Source organism: Kogia breviceps, chromosome 8, assembly GCF_026419965.1.
Source record: "Kogia breviceps isolate mKogBre1 chromosome 8, mKogBre1 haplotype 1, whole genome shotgun sequence".
NCBI lineage: Eukaryota > Metazoa > Chordata > Mammalia > Artiodactyla > Physeteridae > Kogia > Kogia breviceps.
Genome location: NC_081317.1, coordinates 55,277,589 through 55,305,082, shown reverse-complemented (window position 1 = coordinate 55,305,082; position 27,494 = coordinate 55,277,589). Strand labels below are relative to the sequence as shown.

Sequence of the window (27,494 nt, the reverse complement as noted above, 5' to 3'; positions counted from 1 at the left end):
CAGCAGAAACTAACACAACACTGTAAAGCAATTATACTCCAATAAACATGTTAAAACAAACAAACCAACGTGGTCCCACCAGGTACTAGCTGTGTGACTTGGCAAGGGGAGAGGGAAGTGGGGCAGGGGGGCAAATGTTTGTGACCTGAGTGGAGAGATGAAATAATTAACACCAACATGCTAGAAACTACACTAGGCACCTTACATATGATTTCCCAGTTAATCTTCACCATCAGCCTAAGAAGAGAAGCATTAATATCCCCATTTCATAGATGGTGAAACCGAGGCTCAAAGAGATCCGACAAAGGGCTCTCGTCAAGTTTACTAACATATGACTAGGAAGGTCTGTCCCACCCCCAAGCCTGAGCTTTTTCTCCTGTACCTTGATGCGAGGTGTTCAACCTCTCTGAGCCTGAATTTTCTTATTGATAAAATAGGAAAAACTTCTCCTACCTGACATGGCTCATCTTGAAGATTAAATACGATCATCCATGTAAATTCTAGCATACTTCCTGGCACATAGGTACTTAATAAATCCCAACATTTTCCCCTCACCACCCACCTCCTAGGTTTAGGTGCAGCTAGGTGCCCTAACAGCAATGTGAAAGGGGCACCTGTGTGTGCATGCATGGACCCAGCAAAAGGAAAAGGAGAAGAGGTACCCAAAAGTCCTGCTGTGGCCTAGATAGCTTTTCCACCCTGTTACAGAACTGACTTTTCTCCTCAGTAGCAAGGGACAGGCTTCACGTAGTGGCCTCTGAAAGACTGTGCACTGTTTCACAGGCAGCTCATCGTATCCCCCAGCAGTGCAGCTGTGATAAGAACCAGATGATCCAAATTTCCTCAGCAAAGCCAGCAGCAAATATCTGGGAAGGCGCATGCCTCAGTATCCATCCACACACCCTACTCTTTAAGAAAGTACATCAAAAAGCTAATGGACTTTTACAAGAGCCCAGTTACTGCTTAACGTCTGTAAGCTCTCAGGAGCAGAGCATCACAGCTCCTACCATGTACAGTTGGCGGCAGAACCCGGATTCCAAGTTCTTAAAGGAGCCAAGGATTAGGTAAGATTTATAGGGACCTGATGTAGGGAAGCTCAAAATGAAGTCTGCAGATTCATTTCCAAAGCTTGGTACACAGATGGGATGTTCCTGTTTATAGATTTCTCCACATTGCATGGGCACACCACAGGAAAAATGGTTCTCTCATCACTGGAGGAGTTGCTCCCCCCACCTTTTTAATTTCGAGGTGTGTGACATCCATTTAGTACAGTCACATACACAGGTCCAGATGGCTTAAGCTAAATGCTGTCTGTCTGGGGGAAGAGGAAAACCTCCTTGCTGATTTTTAAAGAGTAAGAACCACTCTTCCATTCACCCCATTACCCATTTTGCTACTTTTGAGGATCTGTTGATGTCTGAAAAACACTTTGCTTATAAGATAACTTCATTTGCTATAAGACTTCAATTCTACAAAAACCTATCATCCATTTCCTTAGAACCTACTTTCGTTTTCATTTTGTTCTGTATAACTTGACCTCTTGTTAACAACATTTGGAAAAAATATTTTCCAAATACTCTGTGTATGTATCTCTGAGTAGATATAACTGTCTTCTTATTGCTAATTTGTGCTTCGTCCTACAATATCTTTCCTAAGTCTTTGATGACCTGTTCAGGTTCCAGTGGAAGAGGGTTCTGGATAAAGGAGGTCATTCTGAGGTTAAGTGTCTATGCTGTGAGATGCAGGGAAACTATTGCTTCATGTGATTACTATGTGTTAACTACTTGTGGCTGTCACGCTTAAAGCTGTTCACCTGGGACTTGGTTGCTGCAATTGCCTCTGAAATTAACCAGAAAATGATCAGATTAAAACCACGTGTAGATAAGCAGTAATGGCGAGAAAATGACACCATTCTGAGGTTGATGGATTTAGAGAAACTCTTCTAATCTTCTTCGAATATTCCTAGGAGGTATACAGTGATGTCGGCCACAGTCTATATTTCATGCAGTTGGCATGGACTGAGGCTTAGAGTCACTTAACTGACCAGGAGCAAGGGTGGATGGAAACTGAGAAGTTGATGGCTGAATTTTCTAACAAGAAACTACAGTTGACCCATAAACAACTCAGGTTTGAAGTGCGTGGCTCCACTTATATCAGATTTTTTCAATAGTAAAGACTGTAGCTCTACATGGCCTGTGGATATGGAGGAACTGCGGGTAGAGAGGGCTGGCCATAAGTTACACTAGATTTTCAATTGAGTGCAGGTCAGCACCCTTCACCCCCAAGTGTTAAAGGGTCAACTGTAGTTGATTTAGGAGTCATCATCAGTGCTGTATTCAAAGGTCATCATGTGGCACCAAAGATCTAGAAATAGCTAGACTTTTTCTAAATTGAGTAACTCAAGGGAAGTATTTGATTTTCATAGGATTATAGAATCAAGACTCAGGCCTTTCTCCTCTCAGTGTTCACTAGATTTCTGAAATGTCGACTCAAAGGAGCTGCCAGTTATCCATTCTAGCCCAGCCAGTGAATATAGAAAAAAATAAGTGCTATACTAAGAAGGAAATTTATAATGGGCTTTCCCCTCAAGTTCAATATCAGATGCAGTTTTGACCTTTTCTGATCAATCTCCTATTGGTAGAACCTTGGCTTACATACAGAATTTAATGGTTGCACTTTAGTTCTCTGTCAATTAGTAGCTAAAGACCATCGTCTCACCTGACACTGTTGCTGAAAATTCTAGCAGTGATCAGGAATAACCTCTTGATGACTGTGTTTTTATAACATTCATGACCTTGTTTCTGAGACATTGACATTAAAATATTAGGTTAATGTGATGGAAATCAAATCAAGAAACATTGGTTGGGATGTAATGGGAAAACTTAGAATTTTGGTTTCAGAAGCATTGCCTCTAGGCAACTCATTGTCTATTCTTGTTTTCTTCTGCTTCAGTTTTTATTCCTAGATGCAATTCAAAGTTTACACTTTTTAAAAAATGCTACTGTGAAGTGGAATGCACATTCCACAATAAGAGAGTAATAAACATGGGCCCCACCTGGACTAAGCACAAAAGTTATATATAATGAAGGCCCTCTTAACAACTGTAATAAGCAAATGCTTCTACGTCTTAAATGACCTTCAAGGCATTGCTGAAATGTCATTTCTGGTTATAGATGTAAAAATCCGGCACAGTTAAAGAGGAGGAAAATTACTTTCTCTAACATTAAACATGAATTCAGTTGAAATGAATTATGTTTATTCTGCTGGTTAAAGAAAAGTTGGAGTTTGTTCCAGTTTAAGGAATAGGTCCATGACTTTCTTCTGGGCTAGCATGCAATGTCCTTCAGAGACATGTGGGCACCTAATATGTCTAGTTGTGTGGAAACTTGTAACTGGTGATGAGGTAAGATGTTTAGTCAGTGAACCCTCACCTTAGAGCCATTTTAGTGCCTCTCCAGACAAGGCACTTGAAAAATATCAAGCAACTTTAGCACAGAGTTTGAAACAATTTGCTTCTCTAGAAAAACCAAATCTCAGCCATACATTATTTCCTAAATATCTTATCCAGAGAGCTGCCAGAGAGAAACTGCTGCAGGATTTGGCCTTCTGGTGTTCTTACCTCACATGGAAGTAGAGTTCACATGTGAATGCCGCATGTGGAATTTTTTTTTTCAGTTGTAGTAATTGGATAGTATCATAATTTGTAATCACTCATCTTGCTTAGTTTAATTACTTCATGTAGGCTAGCATTTGTGATGCCGGTTTTCATCTCAGTCAGATTGAATTTTAATAAAATAAGGGAAATTGCATTGTACAATGCATGTGTGTCACGGAAATAATTACTGCATCAGGCAAATACTCTCTCAACAGAACCATCTTCCAGTCACACAGAGCAAACAAAACAGGAGCCAGGAGGTGCACAATAAACTTTTTAAAAATCTGAGGAATGACTTTACTGGGTGAGCAAGAGACTCGGTATGTATATTTAAATGGCAAAGGGTCTTTCCTCCCTCACTAGTGTATGAAGCTTGGAAACAGAGTACCCCGTATTGCTGTGATTAGAGATTGGTTTTATTAACCCTAAAAACCAGGCTTTGGAGCTCAGTAAATACTTCCTTTAGAAAGGACAGGTTTGGGGGTAACCAATGTGTTTCTGTTTCCTATTCAATGCTGCATTTTATAGGAACCTCAAGCTCCTGGCAGGTCATATCACCAGGTCAGTGTCATGTGGCAGGAGACTGGAAGGTTCTGCTGTGGGAAAGTCAGGGTTTTAAGAAAGATGAACCTTACATAGTGCAGTGTTTCAACTAAGCTCAGCAGAAAAAAAGAAAAGCGCTGCTACCCATGATGTTAATAAGTAATATTAAATAATAATGTTAATAATAGCATCAAATGCTTACATAGTATTTATTATTTAGGCCCTATGAGCTTTTTTTTTTTTTTTTTTTTTTTTTTTTTTTTTTTTTTTTTGCGGTACGCGGGCCTCTCACTGCTGTGGCCTCTCCCGCTGCGGAGCACAGGCTCCGGAGGTGCAGGCTCAGCCACCATGGCTCTTGGGCCCAGCCGCTCCGCGGCATGTGGGATCTTCCCGGACCAGGGCACGAACCCGTGTCCCCTGCATCGGCAGGCGGACTCTCAACCACTGCTCCAGCAGGGAAGCCCCCTATGAGCTTTTTAAAATGTGTATATGAGTTTGTTTTTATTGTGGCATAGTATATATAACATAAAATATACTGTCTTACTCATTTTTAAGTGTACAGTTAAGCAGCAGTAAATACATTCACATTGTTATGCGGCCATCACCGCCATCGATCTCCAGAATTATTTTCTTACCAAATTGAAATTCTGTATCCATTAAACAATAACTCCCCATTCCCCCCTCCCCCCAACCCCTAGCAACCACCATTCGACTTTCTGTCTTTATGAATTTGACTACTCTAGGTACCTCCTGTAAGTGAAATCATATAATATTCATCCTTTTGTATCTAGCTTACTTCAATTAGCATAATGTCCTTGGTTTATCCATGTTGAGCATGTGTCAGAATTCCCTTCCTTTTTAAGGCTGAATAATATTCCATTGTATGACTATAGCGTATTTTGTTTATCCATTCATCCCCCCATGGACATTTGGATTGTTTCTGCCTTATGTGCTTTTTATATATTAACTATTTTAATCCTCACAATGTCTCAGTGATGTAGATAGTTTTATTATCTCCATTCTATGATAAGAAAAGCGAAGCACAAGAACATCACAGCTGGGAGGCTCTGGAGCCAATATTCCACTCCAGGCTGAGTATGTCTGTAGTCTCTACTTCTAACCACTATCTATCTTACTGCTTATTTCAAATTATTTAGGACTCTAAATATAGCATGCACCAGCTAGACAATCCTTGATATAATACTCTAAGGCCAGGTTTGTGGCTCCATTTATACAGGCTGTAAAAGTTCCAAGGAGTAGTCAATTTGACAAATGAGCCCCATAGCAACATATTTATAAAGAATCCCATTACTGCAAAATAAATAATTTTCTAGGGGTGAAACAATGTGCTTTTCTTTTTCAGGAGCTCCTCCTAATTGGATGACATAGCCTTGAGTATAACTAGATAGGGCGTGAGAAAGTCTTTAAGGGCTAACCATTTATAGAGCCTACTATATGCTGGTCATTTTACTTGAATCATCTCAAGTTCTCACAATGCTTTCTAAGAGGTTACCCTCCTGTCGCCTCTGTATTCCATGCTCTTCCAGTATTATACACTGCCTATGCTCTCTCCTTAGAGAAAAAACTGAAGATGAACTGTCATATTGCCTATCATGCACAATTTCTTTACAGTTTGCTTTTTCCAAATATAAATAGTTTTGAAATTTTAACAATTTGTCATGTGTATGTTATTGACATGAAGCGATACCACCTTTACTATACAGGTATCACTTGGTTTATTCAGTAAAGTAACTTGGCCACAGTTTACACTAGCTATTTGTAGAACTCTTGCCATGGGCTGAGTTGTATCCCCCCCCAAATTCATATGTTGAAGCCCTCCTGCCCAATGTGATGTTATTTGAAGATGGAGCCTTTAGGAGATAATTAGGGTTAGATGAGGTGGTGAGGGTGGGGCCCTCATGATGAGATTAGTGCCCTTCTAACAAGAGATACCAGTGAGCTTGCTCTCCCTTTCTTACTCACATAAAGTGGAGGTCATGTGACCACATAGTGACAAAGAAGCCATCTGCAACCCAAAGGGAAAGTCTTCACTGGGAGCCAACCATGCTGGCATCCTGGTCTCAGACTTTGACTCCAGAACTGTGGAAAAATAAATTTTTATTGTTTAAAACACCCAGGCTGGTATTTTGTTATGGCAACATGAGCAGACTAATACAACTGTCAATGTACATATGTGACACATTCTCAATTTATAATAACATAATAATTATAGGTAATACTTATTTGTGATTTACTCTGAAACTAGTCCTAAGTTTAGTTTGCATGACTAGTCTTTCTACAGTGTGTGTGTGTGGGGGGGGGGGTACATGCACATAGATGGATGTAGTGTCATGGTTATAATATTATCCCCATTTTATAGAAAGGGAAATTGAAGTGCAAGGAGGTGGTAAGTTACTTGTACAAGGACATATAATTACTTAAAAAACAGAATCCATATCCAAACCCAGGCAGTTTCTAACTTCAGAACCTGTTCTATTAACTATTATTATTATTCTATTATATAACTGGCACAAATTTTCTCTTTAACTCTTCTAAGAAATGTGAAGTACTACATGGAGACCTACACATAACAATTTTCCTTACAGTAAATGCAGATTTCACTAGGAAGTCTGTCAATAACAAGCAAATCTGTCTGTTTGGAGCCAATCCTTGCATTACTGAAGTTACTTCATGCAATTATTCTCATTAACACATCTGAAAACTAGGAATGATGCTACTTCATTAAAAAAAAAAAAGTCAGTTGTATAAAACGTTAAATTTTAGAAAGCAGTGCTGGTACACACATGTCAATCTTTTCAGAGCAGAAACATCTCTGAGTGCAGCTTCTCTCCTCACAAAGCAACAAAAGAGTAAACTCATGAACCCTGGGCAAAACTGTGACTTCAGTGCAATCTATCTTACTCTGACCCTGATTCTTATTTCTGGCCACCTTTTTCTGTTCACTCCCATAAATGCAGTCCCTTGCCGTTTTCAGTCACAGCCCAGGGTCCTTGAACTCAAATATCCCTCTCCCTAAACATATGCACAGTATTAAATTGGAAAGAATCTGAGAATCTGAACCCATCTTCATTCTCAGCAAGGCCAGCATGTACAGACACACAGAGCACCCACGCTTTAGGATGCACATTTCCATGTTCACTGAGGACTCATACTGACCATCCTCTCATTCCTCACAGAGCTCCAGGACCGCACGCTCTGAGGAGGACCGGGACGGCCTGTGGGATGCCTGGGGCCCGTGGAGTGAGTGCTCACGCACCTGCGGTGGAGGGGCCTCCTACTCGCTGAGGCGCTGCCTCAGCAGCAAGTAAGTCCTGAACCCACAGCCTGGGGCTTTTGCAAGGCCCCGAGGGAGCAGGTTGGAGGCATACTTTTGGAGAAACGCAGGGCATTTTGTTGCACACAAATCCAGATGAAGGAATGAAAGGAAGGTCCAAAGAATTAAATATGACCATCTCCAGCTAAGTATTTAGATATCCTTATATGATAAGCAATATAGAATTTATCTCATTCACCAAGCAAATTTTCTTATCTGTTTTCATGTTAGAACTGGAAGGAAAATTTATTATTAGAAATGGATCTAGCATCTATAGCTCCATAATATATTATACTTTTGGTACCATCTTAATTATGGTGACAATAATAACAAAAATATTAATGTTAATAGCATATTATGTTGGATTCCAATGTTACCAAGTAGTTTGCAAATAAAGGATATATTGATTTGGTTTCTTTAGATGTTGTAATGGCCAGAAGTTCCCCAAGGTCATTCAGTTTCCTGAATGATGAGTTTTACATATTATGAGATTTGGAAGAATAGAAACTGCAGTGGAAATTGGGGCATGAACACTGGGAGAGATGATGAAAGGGGAAGTAAGAGTGGCTAACAGTTCCTAAGCTGAAAGGAAAAGGCTGGAGGTGTTAGAATGAAAAGTCTTTACTTAGAAGAAGAATAATAATTCAAAACTGCTTCTTGACCTGTGTGGTCTATGACTAGATTTTTCTCCAAACTATAAAATACAAAGTACTATGGTAAAAATTTTTAATGAAAGATTTTATTAGACAGTGAAAAGTGTTATATGTGGCAAGGAAGAGGTTTGATCAAAATTACTATATATTATAAATGAAACATGAAACAGAAGAAGAAAAGGTTATGCATCTGCTGATTCTTCTAGACTTTTCATGAACAGCAGAAAGTGGTGAGATATAGTTTCAGGAAAATGTCAACTTAGTCTAATAAGAGTGAGAATTTCTTGAAATCAGGGTCCAGGTCTTACTTTTTTCCATATCCCCCAGGTCTGCACAGGGTCTGAGAGATATTAAGAGCTCAATAGATGTTTCTTCACTGAATCCATTGATAACTAGATATTATTTTGGTTTCAGAGAGGCCCCAGTGGAAATAACATACCCGGGGGAAAATGGCCAAAGGGCATATCTTGAAAGATACCAGAGATCAGTCTGTTGGTTGGATCCACTAGCGAGTTTGTCTGTCTTCATTGGAGGCCAGCTTCGTATCAAACCAGATCTGTGAACCAATAAGAAAGAATAGACCTTTCATCCTAATGATTTACCTGTTCTCTTAATCATGAATATCAAAAACTTCCTAAATCTGTACTACATGATGCTACATGCTGATAGCACTGTGGAGCATAACTGATAATAAACACACATTAGTAAAGCCAAAAGGTACAAATTTGGAATGTTCCTATTATGTAGTTTGCCCAAGTAAGCATGCTTGAATATTCTCTAGGGATGAGCCAAAACATGTATCTCACAAAGCTGGTAAGAAATGTATGGGAACTTTCACATTGGCTCAGTGATGTGAATGTTACATTGTGAAAACCTTGCACTGAGTGAGAAACAACTTCAGGAATGAATTAAAACCACAAGTGAAAGTCTGTCATCTGGCAAATCATCAAATATTGATGTCTTGTGATATTCAAAACTACCATTTTTGTCACCTAGTAAATTAAGGCTCCAGTTGTTAGGATTTTATTAAGATACTATGGGAGGTATCAGTGTCATCTACTTGGGTCAGGGCTGTCATCTACTTATAATGAACTGAAAAAGTAGAATGTAAATTATGAATGTATATATGTCCCTATTTGACTCTCAAATATTGAAAAAACACATTCAGTAAACTCATACTGGTGTGGATAGGAAGTAAAAAAGAATGGGGAGAGAAGTGGACCACCGATTCTTTAGGGATTTGAAGAAAAAGAAAAAAAATCTTCAAACAGATGGCATTTCCAGATCTGGTAAGAACATAAAGAAATAATAAAAGAAGTGACCGCACAGCTGAATCAACCTATGTTGTTTTTCTCAAGAGAACCAGAATCAGTACAGTTCAGCATAAAGTCACTTCACAACACAAGCCCAGTTGAAGAATGGTGTCAAAGTATATGTCGGGCACAGATAAATAGTCCTGTCATAATTTTTTTTAAAGATGTACATTGGCCAAACTAAGTTACCTAGCCAGGTCCAAAGTCAATGTGCGAGAGCAAAAATGTTACAAGGAAAGCCATGCGATGTAGGGGAGGTAAAGAATTGGGACCATTTTGGCAATCTACCATGGATGGTCTTCTGTGGCAATTCATTTCTAATGGTTAATGGACTTAATGAGTTTTCTCTCATATCTCCATATGTAGGCATCCAAATTCAATTTAGTCACCTTATAACTCTTGGAAAGGTCAGAGGTTATGAATGTATATGTCTCTAGAGGCCCAGCAGGTAACTAGAATGTGTGTTGTAATGTAATGGTCAGCATTCCAATTCAACCCAAGTAACTCCCATCCACCTGCTGAGTTAACCTGCCAGGCCCATTTTCTAGCCCTGGTGATATGATCTCATAGGTCACATTTATGTCTGATATCAGATAATAATTATTCTATTCCCAATATGATAGAACTGTAATGGAAGCTAAAATAGTCAGATTTTATGGAATAGATGACAGTGGCTCAACTTCTGGAGTTAAGTATGTTCCCTGATGGATTGGGAGCTTAGAGGAGGCTTGGTTAATCCCCTGAGTATAGAACATCTTCTCTGAGTGATCTTTTGGGGAAAAAAAAAAAATCAGTGGAGGCAAAGCACAGTGAAAATATAAACAAACATTAAATATAAAATCCTTCATTCTCAACTGGCAGTACTTAATGCTGGGAAAACAGCCCTTATCCAGGGAGATACTGAGCAGAATCCTTTCCTTGGCTTCTCCCCTGTCTTTTTTCTAGGCTCACAGAAAGTAAGCAGTGCTTGATTTTCCCAGTTTCTGATATTGCAGCATTGATTATTGCCTTTTGCTGCAAATTTGATTTGAGCAATAAAGGAAGGTACTGTATAAAATTTTTTCTACAACTTTTGCTAATTTCTGTAAGATCCCATTAGGTTTCATTGAGTAACTCTAATAATGCAATTGTTGCTGATCACCAAGTGGTGTATAATGTCTGCTTTTATTTTTTTAAATTGAAAAACAGACTCTACCTACTTGTACTTTATGATGGTCCTTTGTTTTATTACACATGAATTAAACAGTGTACCAACTACCTTGAGAAGCTGCTGCTTCTCTCTCCAGTTTTCCACCTCTCCCACTAAATACTCTGAAATCATATTTTTAGCAAATTCATTTGTCTGGTTGACCTCGTATGGTATGTTGTTTTGTGGAAATGATCCTTCTGCAACCTAAATGACTTAAGCATATTTTTAAAAAATTTGATACTAGAGATGTGTCTCTGAGAGCTCTAGGTTTGTCTTCAGCCAGGTCATTTAGCTTTTTGCCTGAAAGGAGTTCCAGATGCATAAGGCACTTAAGAATAATGTGTCTAACATCACATGTACCCCTATATTAGGTCTGTGCCAAGATCAAGGTCAAAGGTGTAAACTGCAGCTCATTTACTCAGACATAAAAAGAAACGAAATTGAGTTATTTGTAGTGAGGTGGATGGACCTAGAGTCTGTCATACAGAGTGAAGTAAGTCAGAAAGAGAAAAACAAATACCGTATGCTAACACATATATATGGAATCTAAAAAAAAAAGAAAATGGTTCTGAAGGACCGAGGGGCAGGACAGGAATAAAGACACAGATGTAGAGAATGGACTTGAGGACACAGGGAGGGGGACGAGTAAGCTGGGATGAAGTGAGAGAGTGGCATGGACTTATATATACTATCAAATGTAAAATAGATAGCTAGTGGGAAGCAGCCGCATAGCACAGGGAGATCAGCTCAGTGCTTTTTGACCACCTAGAGGTATGGGATAGGGAGGGTGGGAGGGAGATGCAAGAGGGAGGGGATATGGAGATATATGTATATGTATAGCTGATTCACTTTGTTATACAGCAGAAACTAACACACCATTGTACAGCAATTATACTCCAATAAAGATGTTAAAAAAAAATAATGCTGCACTGAACATGGTGGTGCAGATATCTTTTAGAAAAAAAAAAAAGATAGCAGTGAGTCAGCTGATAATCTTAAGTGTAGTGTCAGCCTTTGCATTGGTGGCTGAAGATTTAAAGGTCTTTTATGACCTTTTTTCACTTTCTGAAATGCCAAATTAATCTCTAGACTAATTAATACTATGGATCAATAAATTAATACAATAGGTATTTAATACATTAAGAGTACGAACATTTTGTTAAATCCCAACTGATTAAATGAAATACTTGTTGATTTCATAGATATCCAAATAACAAAAAAAGAGGCATACCTATAAAGGATGAAAACATTTTAAAAAGTTAATAAATTTTGAATTGAATTCTTGAGTTGAATAAAAATTTTTTGAGTTTGGGGCTTCCCTGGTGGCGCAGTGGTTGAGAATCCGCCTGCCGATGCAGGGGGCGCGGGTTCGTGCCCCAGTCCGGGAGGATCTCACATGCCGCGGAGCGGCTGGGCCCGTGAGCCATGGCTGCTGAGCCTGCGCGTCCGGAACCTGTGCTCCGCAATGGGAGAGGCCACAGCAGTGAGAGGCCCGAAAATTTTTGAGTTGAACAAAATTATTAGATGAACAAGAGATAAAAATCATCACACTATAGAGATGCCTAAAAAAATTAAGATTGTGATATTATTCCACAGGGATGTGGCTGCCAGAATGTTGTCCATATAAGTGCAAAAAAATTAAAATAAATATGCCAAGGAAGATTATCTCACAGGAATGGGGAATATAATTCAAACTTGTCATTTCATAATAATTGTGCTAAGGGAAAGTAAGCTAACTCCTCTGATTTTTTTTTAATTGCAAATACAATTTTTCTCCCATAATAATATTGATACTTACATGAATATAAGCTTTAGTTAGCAAATAATTTATACGCTGCATAACAATAAATACTGAAAGAAATATTTTATGATTTGGTGTATAATAAGAAATACAAAAGGAAAATTTTAATGTTAAGGTTTGGCTTCTTAAACAAATGTTTTTTCTTTTAAAGTCGCCTCATCTCTGTCATAACATCCAATTAAGGTTCACAAGACTTAAGAGGTTTTAGTACTTCCAGCACAAGTGAGCGCCAAAGCAAGATTTATCTGTTATTCTTCATCAAATGTTGTGTGTTATCAGCCTTGTTTTCCTTGGAAATGTTTGAGGTTTGTTTAACAGAAAGATATACAAGTTCAGAATGAGTCCGACTAGTCATGTCATTTATATGAGGTGATCTTTTCATTGTGTTAGAGGAGATTTCACATTTTGGGATATATGTTTAAGAGTTTGCAGTTGCCTTCCTTTAACTTTTTGGGTCAAAGCCTATTCTAAATGTATTACCAGGACTTCTAATATTCCAGGTCATATATCTTAGAGAGATGTTTTGTTCCAAGATCTGATGTTCTTTCAGGAGGAAAATACACTAAGGCCAATGACTGAATGTTTGGGTCCAATTTATGGCCTGGTTTGTCCCATAAACCTGTTTGTTGAAATAAAAGATGGTGGAAATGTGTTTAGTGTCCATAACCTTTACTAGCCATATTGGGAATCTGTAACTCTTGGATGTCTTTTTCTGTGTATTTAAAGATTCCTTATTTGGTTTGTTCAATAGCTTTTCTGAAGTTTTTTATTTCTACTCAGTTTTCTTTTTTTAAAAAACTACTTTATTGAGGTATCTTTGACATGTAAAAATAATATATATTTAAGGTGTACAACTTGATGTTTTGATAACTTTATACATTGTGAAAAGATCACCACAATCAAGCTAAGTAACATATCCATCCCATCTCCATAGTTTGTGAGTGTGTGTGTGTGTGTGTGTGTGTGTGTGTGTGTGTAGAAGGTTTAAGATCTATGTTCTTAGCGAATTTCAAGTATGCAATACAGAATTGTTAACTGTCATTACCATGCTGTACTTTAGGTCTTCAGAACTCATTCATCTTGCATAACTGAAACATTGTCCCCTTTGACCAACATCTCTTCATTTCTCCCCACTCCTTTGCACCTGGAAACCACTGTTTTGCACTCTGCTTCTATGAGTTTTACTATTTTAGATCCCACATGTAAGCAAGATCATTCAGTATTTGTCTCTCTGTGTCTGGCTTCTTATTTCACTCAACATGATGTCCTTCAGGTTCATCTATGTTGTCACAAATGGCAGGATTCCCATCTTTGTTAAGACTAAATAGTACCCCATTGTATGTACATACCACATTTTCTTTATCCATTCATTCATCAAGGGACCTTTAGGTTGTTTTCATATCTTGGCTATATTATGAATGATGCTACAAAGAACACAGGTGTATACCTATTCGAGATCCAGATTTCATTTCCTTTGGGTATATACCCAGTAGTGAAATTGCTGGGTCATATGCTAGTTATTTTTAATTTTTTGAGGAATCCCCATACTGCTTTTCATAATGCCTTTACCAATTTACATTTACATCACCAGTACATAAGGCTCCCTTTTCTCTACATGCTCTCCCACTTATCTTTTTGATGACAACCATTCTAACAGATGTGAGTGATATCTCCTTGCAGTTTTGATTTGCATTTCCCTGATGGTAGTGATGGTGAACATCTTTTCATGTATGTTTTGGCCACTTGTATGTCTTTTTTTGAGAAATGTCTATCCAGGTCCTTTGGCCATTTTAAAAATAGGGTTATTTGGGATTTTTTTTTACTCTTGAGTTGTATGAGTTTTTTAAAAATATATTTTGGATATTAACCCCTTGTCAGACATATGGTTTGCAAATATTTTCTTCCACTAGGTAGATTGGGTTTTCACTCTGTTGATTGTTTCCTTTGCTGTACAGAAGTTTTTTAGTTTGATGCAACTTCACTTGTCAATTTTTGTCTTAGTTGCCTGTGCTTTTGCTGTCATGACCAAAGAATTGTTGCTAAGACCAGTGTCAAAGAGCTTTTTTCCTATGTTTTCTTCTAGTAGTTTTATAGTTTAAAGACTTATATTTAAGTCTTTCATCTATTTTGAGTTAATTTTTGGTACTTGGTGTGAGATAAGGGTGCAGTTTAATTCTTCTGCATGTGGCTATCCAGTTTCCCTAATACAATTTATTGAAGAGACTGTCTTTTCCCCATTGTGTGTTCTTGGCACCTTATCAAAGATTAGTTGACTGTATAAGCACAGGTATATTTCCAGCCTCTTTATTCTGTTCCATTGGTCTATATGCCTGTTTCTGTCCCAGTAACATAGTGTATTGATTACTATAACTTTGTAATATAGTTTGAAATCAGGAAATGTGATGCCTCCAGCTTTGTTTTTCTTGTTCACATTCTGAGTTTGAAAGTATTCCCTCTTCTGTTTTTTGGAAGAGTTTAAGAAAGATTGGCATTAATTATTTTTAAAATATTTGGTAGAATTCACCTGTGAAGCCATCTGGTCCTGGGCTTTTCTTTGTCAGGAGGTTTTAGATTACCGCTTCAATATTTTTGTTTGTTATTGGCCTGAACTAGAAAAAGGAGAACAAACTAAGATCACAGTTAGCAGAGGAAAGAAATGATAAGAACTAGGGCAAAAATAAATCAAATAGAGAGTAGGAAAACAATCGAAAAGATCAACTAAACTGAGAGTTTGTTTTCTGAAAAGATGAAGTTGACAAAACCTTAGCCAGACTGAGGGGAAAAAAAGGGAGAAGATGCAAAAAAATAAAATCAGAAATGAAAGAGGAGACATTACAATGGATGCTTCAGAAATTAAAAGGGTGATAGAGACTATTATGAACCATTATATGACAAAATAGGATAACCTAGAAAAAATGAATAAATTCTCAGAAACATATGATCTTTAAGACTGAATCTCAGTTTTCATGCATTCATTTAATAAATATTTATTGAACATCTACTATGTAGTAGGCAAATTTCTAGGTGTAACTAAGGATATAAAGCCCAAGGGACAAGAATTTGCTGTTGGGAATTTATCATATTATTAATATTATTAAGTTTCTACTGATTATATTGAGTTTCTACTGATTATAGTTGCAAGATATTTTAAGAACTAAGAGAATTTCTCCCAGTTCTGTAAACAGGTAATACATATGTAGCGCTGGTTCTTAACCCCGGCTGTACTTTAGAGTCACCTGGAAAGCTTTATAAAAAATACAAATATCTGGGCTCCACTGAAGACCAATTAAATTAGGATCTGTGGGGTTGGAGCCCTGCCATCAATAATTTTGTAAAAGCTCTCCAAATGACTTTAATATGTATCCAGTGTTAGAATTGCTGCTCTATTGGAGGGCATGACAGTGAAATGATGAGGTTTGTCTCCAGCTTTCTGAGAATTTAGAGGTTGGGGTTATGAAGAAAAGAAGATATTTTCTGATAAAGAGATTTCTTTATGTTTAACTTCCTCATTCAGGTTTTTATAGAATGACTTAATCTGCAGTGTGGGAGGAAAAGTCATGGACACCAGCATGTCAGGACATAAAAGTAATGATTTCCTCTGTACTTCTGTGAGCCACAGCAATAACCTTTCTGTGTAGTTCTCCAGTTGTCTAGTATTACTCAAGATCAACCTTGCCCAAAGTGGCCAATAGACTTAGTGATTTCTGAAATTTTCTTCCATTCCATTATTAAGCTTATAGATATGAGCCTTTAAACCTCCAGGTTGTTAGTGACTAACTAAGTTAATTCCCAGTGACTGGGGTGGTTTATGCAAATTCTCTGAGATCAACTTCCCCTCAATTTCATTAAATTCCTTAACCATAGAGTTTAACTTTCTACCTTCAATTCAGCGTCTATCACTATCCCTGTCCCCCTAAAAAAAGAAAGACTTCCTTGAATTCTATTTCATCTGTTTGATCCCAGTTTGTATCAATACAATAGAAGAGAGGAGTTTATCTAACTCTGTTTTGCTTAGTTTCAACTACTGGGGATGGGGGGTGTGGGATAAAGGGACGAAAGTGTGTGTGCCTGCGTGTGTGTTTGTGAGAGTCAGAGAGAGAGAGATTGAAATAAAAGAACACAAGATATTAAGAGAAAAAAAAAAAAGACAGATACCAGAATTACATACATTGGGGAATGGATACTTTACCTAGAGACAGAAAAAAATAAGTACAGAACGCTAAGTAACTTCATATTTATGTGTGATCACCAGCTGAAGCCCATAACTACACATGCCAAGCTCAAATAGCTCCAGGTCCAAGCTCCACCTTGGCTTTGGGGTAGGACTCATTAGTCAAGATAGAGATCCTTTCCTATGGGAAACAGTCACCTATTTGGGAAACTGACTCTTAAGAAAAACTGTGTGTTTCGTTGCCTCTGATAGAAACTTTATCCTGTTTTATGGATTATCCCTTTTATTTTTATTTTTTTATCAAATTACTAATTTTGAATATTGACCCCACTCTTTTCTAGCTGTGTGACATAGGATTAGGTTCTCAGTTTCTCTGGGATGTAGGTGGCTCATCTACGATGTCAAGTGGACAGTTCCTGGAACAGAATAGATGTTCAATAAATGTTTATATTGAAAGAATGTCTAAAGTGCCCTTCAACTCCAAATTGAATGTGTGACCCATTTTGCTGTTAGAGAGGAAGAGGAGTCTAAAACTGCTCTGAATATGAATGGTTTTAAAGAAAAATGTTGTGATTCTCCAGTCCCTCATTTTGCAATGGACATCTGGGTGATACGGGCAGATCGAAGAACTTTTGTCTCTAGCCAAAATAATTCATAAAGTCCCAGTTCCATGGCTGTATGGGGTGAGGTTGTGAGAGTCCTAGAGTTTCATAATACACATTTTCCTCATGGGGAAGATGGAAAAGTTGGACTTGATGTTGCTAAAACACTTTTGTTTTTATTCTCATTCTTTGCCTCTTTTGGCTACCGAGCAAAGGTAAGATCATTTGCAAATCTTATGGCATGTGTGTCTGTGTTATAAAGTACATGTCCCGAGCAAATGTAAGATCATTTGCAAATCTTATGGCATGTGTGTATGTGTTATAAAGTACATGTCCTTCCTGCTGGTGGATCTCTAGCCAAAGGCAGCAATCCCCAGGGCCCCCACCCCTCGCCCTCTTGCAGAGGGAACAAATGCATTGCAGTGACAAATACAACTTTAAGTAAATATGTGAAAATAAACATGTCCGTAGAAAAGAGCCAAAGTTTCTTTCCTTTGGTAGCTATTTAGTTTCGTTTTAAACTTTTCATCTTTGCTTTATTGTAGAAAGATTTTAATTGGATTTCAGGTTCAAAAATTAGAGCAAATTTGAGGCCAAAAATTCTTTGTGACCTGAAATTATCCTTACAGCATTTCCTTCTGTTCTACTCCTTCCTTCCTTCCTTCCCTCCCTCCTTCCTTCCTTCCTTGCATTTCTCAATAAATAGTTGTGGAATGCTAACAGTAAACCATGCTTCGCTGGGCACTGGAGCTCAGAAATCACACAGAGGGACTCCAAAGGAGAAAAGCAAGTAACCAAAAATACATTTTCTAAAAGTGAAAAGTATCCTGGGTGGCTGCAGGCCTGTGTCCTGATCCTTTCGACCGATGGCAATGCTGCTGACTCTGTGCCTTTCCTCTGGATGAGCCCTCTTCCTACAACGCCTCCCACTTTCCATGCCCATAAACCCTCAGTGTTATTTAAAGTAACCTCCAGCAGTGGCCCCTAGTCTCACTTTGCTATTTTTCTAAGGCACTATGTTTGCACCACTTTTAATCACTTTTACCTAGCCTGGCTTGTGTTAGAGTTATTTATAAGACCCTGTCCCCCACTAGACTTTCAGCATGATGGGCACAGGTTTTATCTTGCTTTACTTTATGTCTTCCTGTTTGGCATAGTAGGTGCTCAGTCATTGCTGGGTGAATTGACCGAATGGACTGTGGGAGCCAGTAACCTACTGCCGTACTTTAGGAAGCAGGAGCAGGGAGGGAAGGTTGTGTTTTGAATTCTCCTTTCTCCCATCACCCTCTTGGGACTTGTATGGCCCATACAGGACACCCCTCCTAAGATATCACCTTTGTAAGTTACTTCTGTCTCTCATCAGTCGGTCGCTTTGTCTAATACCTCCATATTTAGTATCCAGACCATGCCCATTAGCTGTTGATGCTACATTATACTGATATGTGTTCTATTTGGACTTGTGGAGTTTTTTACAACTAAATTATAGCTTTGAGAAGCGTCAGGGGAGTCCTCATTTTTGTACCTTTCACAATGTCTTGGCTTAGTACTGGTTCCGATTGGATGCTCAATAAATGAGTGAAGTGACTGTAAATCAGAAAGCATTCTACCAGAATTTGTGAACCAGAATGTCCTGCCCAAGGACTCATCTTCACTTTGAGATTGCGTGTTGTATGTTGTCTCATTAGATTATCTGAGCAGTCTGCTCGGGGCAGTTTCTGGTTTTATTAGAAGCTGGGCATGATCACTGTGGTTTCCAGTGTCATTGTTCTTCCTTTCTTCTCTTTTGATTACATGAGCACCCTCCTCATTTTCATAACCCTAGCCGATATTTGTGAGAACTCAGTGCTTTGTTGTAGCATGTCTGTCTTTGAAGAACAGGCAGAGATATGTAAAGTCATACTTGTTTGGGAAAAGAAGTTGGCACTGGCTTTTCTAGTTGTAATTTAGAACATACCAGACACTCATAATAGCAAATAAACCAATTTGAAACTCACAGGCCAAACTCCAAAATTCAGTCTGTAGTATCCTCATGTGTATCTACATTTTAATTGCAGCCCTGCAGCCTCTAAGCTGCTGCTCAGGAATCTATAAAAGTACAGTTTCCTATGATCAAGAGAATATCAAACAACAGAGAAGATGTCATCTTAGAAAGCTTTTCCTAAACCTATGTGGTTTCCATTTATACTGAATTTGGTCTACACATTAAGTTTTAGTAACTCTCTCTGTATACATAAATCAGAGTCTCCAAGCTGGCACAGCATTCAGAATGTTTTTATAATGAGAGATTAGTATAGAGCAGAAGTGTTGAATTGTAAAACTAATGTTACAAAAATACGTTACTATGCCAAAGAAACACTTTCACGTTGAGGGCTCAATTTATGGCACTGTTTTTCAGTGTGGGATTCCATTACCCCTTTTTCTTTTTAAAATTGCTTTTAAAATTCAGCTTTCAGGCCAACTCTTCTTTTGGGTCCTTAGGCCACATTAGAGCCCCTAGCAGATCAGGAGGAATTTGTGTGACACCAGGGTCTGGTCTGTTCCCCGCCAGCTCACCTACTGATGGATGACTCCTGGCCGCATGCCTCCTTGTTGTTTGCTGTATTATTACAACAGAAAGCATTTTCAAAAGCTACATTTATCAAGTTGTCATAATAGTTTGGCTTGCATATCTATCTACCCAGAAAAAAAATAATAAATCTCTCCCTTAGCACTAATCTGTTTGAGCCACGTGATACATCACATGCAGAGGAGGCAGTGCAAAAAAAAATAGGCATCCTATATGACATTCAGGGACCTTTCAACTAAATGCTTAAGAGGGGAGATATTTTTTATGCTTGCATTTGTAAGTCCCCTAGCACCAAAGACGTCTGTCTCCTTGTTTCAAAGGTACTTTTCCACTGGAGGTCGTAAGTGTATTAGATACATTACTCCTAGAATTTTGGCGACTTTGTCTAATGAAGGAGCTTTAACCTTAAATGGAAAAAAACTGAAGTTTACCAGGAAGAAGGTCCAAGACACCTTTAACATTTAGATCAGTTTTTCATAGGCAAGTGATACCAGATTAAACATTATTTGTTATGTAGACTCTTGTAAGTAAATTTCTTATTTGACATAGGTGGTTGTCTGGAAGCACGTGACTATTCAGGGGGGATCGGTGTGGGTAGAATGGGATTCATGTTCAGAGTCAATATACATTAATTAAATGTTTGTTAAAAAATACTTCAAATCTATTAATGTTAATAAATAACTAGGGATGCATATCTCCAATTATTCAGAGATACATAATGAATATACAATATAAGCATAGTCATCTGTAGATACTTTTTTATTGAGATATAATTGACCATATAACATTGTGTAAGTGTAAGGCATGTGAGTTGATTTGATCCATGTATACATTGCAATATGATTATCACTTTAGCATTAGCTAATGCTACTATCATGTCACATAATTATTCTTTCTTTTTTTGTAGTGGGAACAATTGAGATCTAGTCTCTCAGCAGCTTTCAAGTTTACAATATAGTCTTGTTGTCTGTATTCACTAGGCTGTGCAGTGAATCTCCAAGACTTATTTATCTACTAGTTGCAAGTTCATACCCTTAAAGGACATCTCCCCAGTTCCCATGCCTCTGAGGCCCTAGTAATCACCATTCTACTCTGTTTTTACGTAGTTACTTTTTGAAGAAGGGACAGTGCTGAATCGACTCATCCTATTGGGACCAAGTGCCCCACAAAGTTTCCACATGAAAAAGGTTCATTTTGATTCTCATGAAAGACATTCTAAATTAGAATTAAATAATTATTTTAAACGTGGAATAAAATGTAGAGCATTAAAGAATGACTTTTTTAAGCACAAGAGTGAGACAGAGAGACTTAAGGGGAAAATGAGAACTCAGGACTTAGGAGATGCACAGGGATGGCATGTCTTCTAACTCCTTTTCTCCCCGTGCAAAGCAAGACCACCGCTAACCATCTGTGGTGCTCCGGAACGGACTCCAGTTCTAGCCCCTAGGTTTTCAGCATCCCGTTTGACCCACAGATTAGGGTGGTGGGCATCTGAGGATAGCTTTACACACCATGTCCGCAGGTTCATATAACTTCCTTTTTAATGGCCAAGTTCATTGGTATCAAGTTTTGTTTCCCGAAAGGAACTCTTACGATAATATGTCGTGGAACGTGAAAAGCAGCCCAGCAGTGCATTTGCGCTTCGTTATCTTGGGTGTTCTCAGAATTTGTTATTCCTCTTGCAGTCTTTGTAAAAAGCCCTAGAAATGACGAAGTATTTTAACCGGCTCCTTAGGGACACCCTCCTGCACTATGGCTCCCGTGAGTACTGGAAAGGCTCACTTGAAGTGAAGGAGGAAAACAGTGTTCCAATACTCCATGAAGTCCTGGCTGAGGCTCTCAATCTGCTGGTCTTGTCCAATTCATGGTCATTTTCAGACCCATGGTCTAAAGGACCCAGAGTCCTTCTGGCGTGAATAGCTGACAGGGTTTTATGGCTGTTCTCTTGTAAAGTGCTCAGAGTGTCCTTTTGGATGCCCAAAAAGAGAGAGAGAGAGAGAGATAAGCAGATGGACTGTCTTACTTCAGAATTCTTTGCCCATATGAGTCCATATTTGAAAGTCAGGAGCTACTCAGAGAAATACAGTAACCTGTTCTTACTTAGCAGCACCCTTCGGTTTTTGAAAATCAAAGGTAAAGCTTCATGAGCCTAACACAAGTGCAATTGTCCTTAAGAACTCTGGCATTTAATATACACATTTATCAGATTTTCTTGTAACGGTTCACAAACACCAAGGATGAGTCTGGTTGTGCCACCAGAAGGATCTGTTTGCTTAGAGAGGAGATGTGAAGAATTTTTAATTTAAATTGATGTCTTTACCAGATCCTTTTTTATTCTTAATGAGAGACGAATCGAATATACCTTCCTCTTTTAAAGATTTATGTAAGTGGGGGGGGGGGAAGCCAACAAATGGCTAAAGCCTGGAAAGAGAGCTTTTAATTTTCCATGGCAATCCATTTCTTCTAAGGTTGTTAAATTATGGTAATAGAAACGAAGATAACATCAGGATGTTAAGTATTGGAAGAGTTTGGATGGTTTATGTGTTAACTGGAGACCAGTAAAGTATGCTTCAAGCATATACTAATCTCATTATAAGTGAATTAAAATAATTCACAAATGATAGCTTGATGTTGAGGTGATTTCCTTTTTTGAGAAAAGGAACTAAGTCAAAATTAATAAATGACTGGTTAGGAGTAAAGAACTGATATAAATAAGGAAATTTCTGTACAAATTTGATTTAAAATATATTTTTATGTTCTTTAAAATATATATTTAAATAAATATATTTTATTATATATATTATATATATATTATTATAAATATTTATATATATATTATATATATATAATATATAATATATTATATATATTATATATTATATATTATAATATATTATATTATAATATATATTATATATATTATATATTATATATATATAATATATTATATATATAATATATATATAGTATAATTATATATTATATTATATATTATAATATATTATAATATATAATATATAATATATATATTATTATAAATATTTATATATATTTAAAATATATATTTATGTTCTTTTATACTTGAACCAGTTTCTGAGTTATTAATTGGTATAATATTTAACTCACTAAATATAGTCCTGTAACTGTTTCATCGTTTTCATTGAGCAGATGCTTAAATCCTTTGTTATTGGTGGCCTATAGCTTTCCTCAGAAACCATTTGGACTGAAATTTCTAATGTTTTTTTTCGTTTCCAGAGGTGAAATTTTGTTTTGTTAAAATGTGAAGAAAATCTTTCAGCTGTTTTATGTTAACTGCTTTTTAAAGAATTTTTTCAAAAAACAGAAGAAAATATTTTTTACAGCATAATTCTCAGAGGAGGCTTTTATGCCCAGATAAAAGCCTTCAATGAAGAAATTCATGCTTGGCAAGGATGGATGGATGGATGACTATTCCATCCTTGCGGTGGAATAGTCACTTTGTTACTTAAGTAAAATTTACATTCCGATTTAACAAACTTGAACTTTCAATAAATATAAACTTTTCTGCACTGAAGTTCTTTCACATTACATTTTACTGACGAGTGTGGTTCTCTTGGAGTTGTTCCCAATGTACAGTGTGTATCTAGATGTCATTTACTCACTGGCTTTACCAGAATTGAGAAGCAGGTTATGTACTGATGTGGAAAATAAGGTGCACTTAACCGCCAGGCTCAGCCTCCAAGGTTTAATCTAGTGTTAGGATTTTCCACGTCTTGAATACATCTTGTTCCTTTTGTATTATTATTGTTGTTGTATATGCTTTAGAGTTAGACACACCTGGGTTCCAATCGCTGGTTCTCTCTTTCCTGAGTAGGTATATGGCTTTCAGCCTCCTAGTCTTTCTCAGCCTCAGTTTTCTTATCTATTAAGTGAGAATAATAAAGCCTTCCAGTTGTTGGAAAATTAGAGATAATGTGCACAGAATACCTGATACTGGACCAGATAACTATAGCAGACACTCAGTATATAGTAGACGTTAGTATTAATATTACTGTCCACAACTTAATAGTGTCTTTTAATAAAAAGGACTTTTCCAAACTCAAACATTACCACTTTACTATCATATTTCACTCAAATTAAATAAGCTCTCACTCAAAAAGTAATATAATACAGTGAAGGGAAGACTTAACTCAGGAGCAGAATTAAATTATTTGCAGATCAATATTAGGTGTTAGACAATTACAAGATGTACTTTGGAAATGGTGACAAGTGTTTTTTCTTTGCTGTTTTGTGTTTGTTTGTTTTCTTAATAGTTTTATTTCTGCAGGAACCACTGATCAAAAAGTGGCTAAAGTCCAACTGAGATTGAAAGTAACACTTCTTTATATAGAATATGATACATTTATCTAAAATGAGGGTGATTTTGTAGTTTTGAAAAGTGCCAGCATTTGAAGGACAGCAAATCAATGTGGGAACAGCAAATTGAAAGGGTGTACCTATCTGCCTTATGATTGCCCTTATGAACTTGGATTCTCTGGGATTGGGAGACTGGTGAGTGGGATAGAATTTTTTTTTAAGACATCAAATTGTAGATGGCAGGAACGAAGAGTCACATTTCCTAGGAATCAGAGAGTCTTCTTAAGGCTTATCTCGAATGAGCGGTAACAGACAGACTGGGGGTGACGGTACTCCCCCGGAAGTCCAGCTCAGCTTTTTCTTTGTGGGGGGTGGGGGTGGTGAGTATAGCTGCTTTACAATATTGTGTTAGTTTCTGTTGTACAACGAAGTGAATCAGCTATATGTATACATATATCCCCTCCCTCTTGGACCTCCCTCCCATCCCCTCCCCCATCCCAACCATCTAGGTCATCACAGAGCACTGAGCTGAGCTCCCTGTGCTGTACAGCAGGTTCCCACTAGCTATCTGTTTTACACATGGCAGTGTGTTTATGTCAATCCTAATCTCCCAATTCATCCCAATCTCCCCTTCCACTGCCGTGTCCACACGTCCATTCTCTATGTCTGTGTCTCTATTCCTGCCCTGAAAATAGGTTCATCTGTACCACTTTTTTAGATTCCACATATATGCATTATTATATGATATTTGTTCTGCTCTTTCTGACACACTTCACTCTGTATGACAGACTCTAGGTCCATCCACATCTCTACAAATGACCCAATTTTGTTCTTTTTTATGGCTGAGTAATATTCCATAATATATATGTACCATATCTTCTTTATCTATTCTTCTGTTGATGGACATTTAGGTTGTTTCCATGGCCTGGATATTGTAAATAGTGCTGCAATGAACAATGGGGTGCATGTCTCTTTGGGAATTATGGTTTTGTTAGGGTATATGCCTGGTAATGGGATTGCTGAGTCATACTGTAGTTCTATTTTTAGTTTTTTAAGGAACCTCCATATTGTCCTCCATGGTGGCCGTATCAATTTATATCCCCACCAAAAGTGCAGGAGGGTTCCCTTTTCTCCACACTCTCTCCAGCATTTATTGTTTTTTTTTTTTTTAACATCTTTACTGGAGTATAATTGCTTTACAGTGTTCAGCATTTATTGTTTGTAGATGTTTTGATGATGGCCATTCTGACCAGAGTGAGGTGATACCTCATTGTAGTTTTGATTTGCAGTTCTCTAATAATTAGTGATGTTGAGCATCTTTTCATGTGCCTCTTGGCCATCTGTATGTCTTCTTTGGAGGAATGTCTATTTAGGTCTTCCACCCATTTTTTGATTGGATTGTTTGTTTTTTTTTATACTGAGCTGCATTAGCTGTTTATATATTTTGGAAATTAGTCCAAATGTTTTCTCCAATTCTGAGGGTTGTCTTTTCGTCTTCTTTATGCTTTCCTTTCCTGTGCAAAAGCTCTTAAGTTTCATTAGGTCCCATTTGTGTATTTTTGTTATTATTTTCATTACTCTAAGAGATGGGTCAAAAAAGATCTTGCTGTGATTTATGTCAAAGAGTGTTTTTTCATATGTTTCCTCTAAGAGTTTTATAGTGTCAGGCCTTACATTTAGGTCTTTAATCCATTTTGACTTTATTTTTGTGTATGGTGTTAAGGAGTGTTCTAATTTCATTCTTTTACATGTAGCTGTCCAGTTTTCCCAGCAGCACTTACTGAAGAGACTGTCTTTTCTCCATTGTATAGTCTTGCCTCCTTTGTCATAGATTAGGTAACCATAGGTGCATGGGTTTTTCTGTGGGCTTTCTATCTTCTTCCATTGATCTATATTTCTGTTTTTGTGCCAGTACCATACTGTCTTGATTACTGTAGCTTTGTAATATAGTCTGAAGTCAGAGAGCCTGATTCCTCCGGCTCCATTTTTCTTTCTCAAGATGGCTTTAGCTACTCGGGGTCTTTTGTGTTTCCATACAAATAGTAAAATGTTTTGTTCTAGTTCTGTGAAAAATGCCATTGGTAGTTTGATAGGGATTGCACTGAATCTGTAGATTGCTTTGGGTAGTATTGTCATTTTCACAATATTGATTCTTCCAATTCAAGAACATGGTATATTGTTCCATCTGTTTCTGTCATCTTTGACTTCTTTCATCACTGTTTTATAGTTTTCTGCCTACAGGTCTTTTGCCTCCTTAGGTAGATTTATTCCTAGGTATTTTATTCTTTTTGTTGTGATAGTAAATGGGATTGTTTCCTTAATTTCTCTTTCTGATCTTTCATAGTTAGTATAAAGGAATACAAGAGATTTCTGTGCATTTATTTTGCACCCTGCAACTTTACCAAATTCATTGATTAACTCTATTAGTTTTCTGGTGGCATCTTTAGAATTTTCTATGTATAGTACCATGTCATCTGCAAACAGTGACAGTTTTACTTCTTCTTTTCCAATTTGGATTCCTTTTATTTCTTTTTCTTCTATGATTGCCTTGGGTAGGTCTTCCAAAACTGTGTTGTGTAATAGTGGTGAGAGTGGACATCCTTGTCTCATTCCTGATCTTAGAGGAAATGCTTTCAGTTTTTCACCATTGCAAACAATGTCTGCTGTGGGTTTCTCATATATGGTCTTCATTATGTTGAGGTAGGTTCCCTCTATGCCCACTTTCTGGAGGGTTTGTATCATAAATGGGTGTTGAATTTTGTCAAAAGCTTTTTCTGCATCTTTTTAGATGATCGTATGGTTTTTATTCTTCATTTTGTTAATATGGTTTATCACATTGATTGATTTGCTTATATTGAAGAATCCTTGCATCCCTGGGATAAATCCCACTTGATCATGGTGTATGATCCTTTTAATGTGTTGTTGGATTCTTTTTGCTAGAATTTTGTTGAGGACTTTTGTGTCTATGTTCATCAGTGATATTGGTCTGTAATTTTCTTTTTTGTGATATCTTTGTCTGGTTTTGGTATCAGGGTGATGGTGGCCTTGTAGAGTGAGTTTGGCAGTTTTCCTCCCTCTGCAATTTTTTTGGAAGAGTTTGAGAAGATAGTGTTAGCTCTTCTCAAAATGTTTGTTAGAATTCACTTGTGAAGCCATCTGGTCCTGGACTTTTATTTCATGGAAGATTTTTGATAACACTTTCAATTTCATTACTTGTGATTGGTCTGTTTATATTTTCTAATTCTTCCTGGCTCAGTCTTGGAAAGTTGTACCTTTCCAAGAATTGTCCATTTCCTCCAGGTTGTCCATTTTATTTGCATGTAGTTGCTTGT

At 37.4% G+C, this 27,494-nt stretch overlaps 1 protein-coding gene across 6 annotated transcripts in view; it reads left to right on the top strand.

Annotated features, from left to right (window-relative positions):
• ADAMTSL1 (ADAMTS like 1) overlaps window positions 1–27,494 on the top strand; it is a 1,019,582-nt gene that overhangs the window by 575,503 nt on the left and 416,585 nt on the right. For all 6 annotated transcript variants that reach the window (XM_067041438.1, XM_067041439.1, XM_059072941.2 and 3 more), the window contains one exon: window positions 7,396–7,523. In XM_067041438.1, the coding sequence (XP_066897539.1) occupies window positions 7,396–7,523 (128 nt within the window). The remainder of the gene's footprint in view (window positions 1–7,395; window positions 7,524–27,494) is intronic.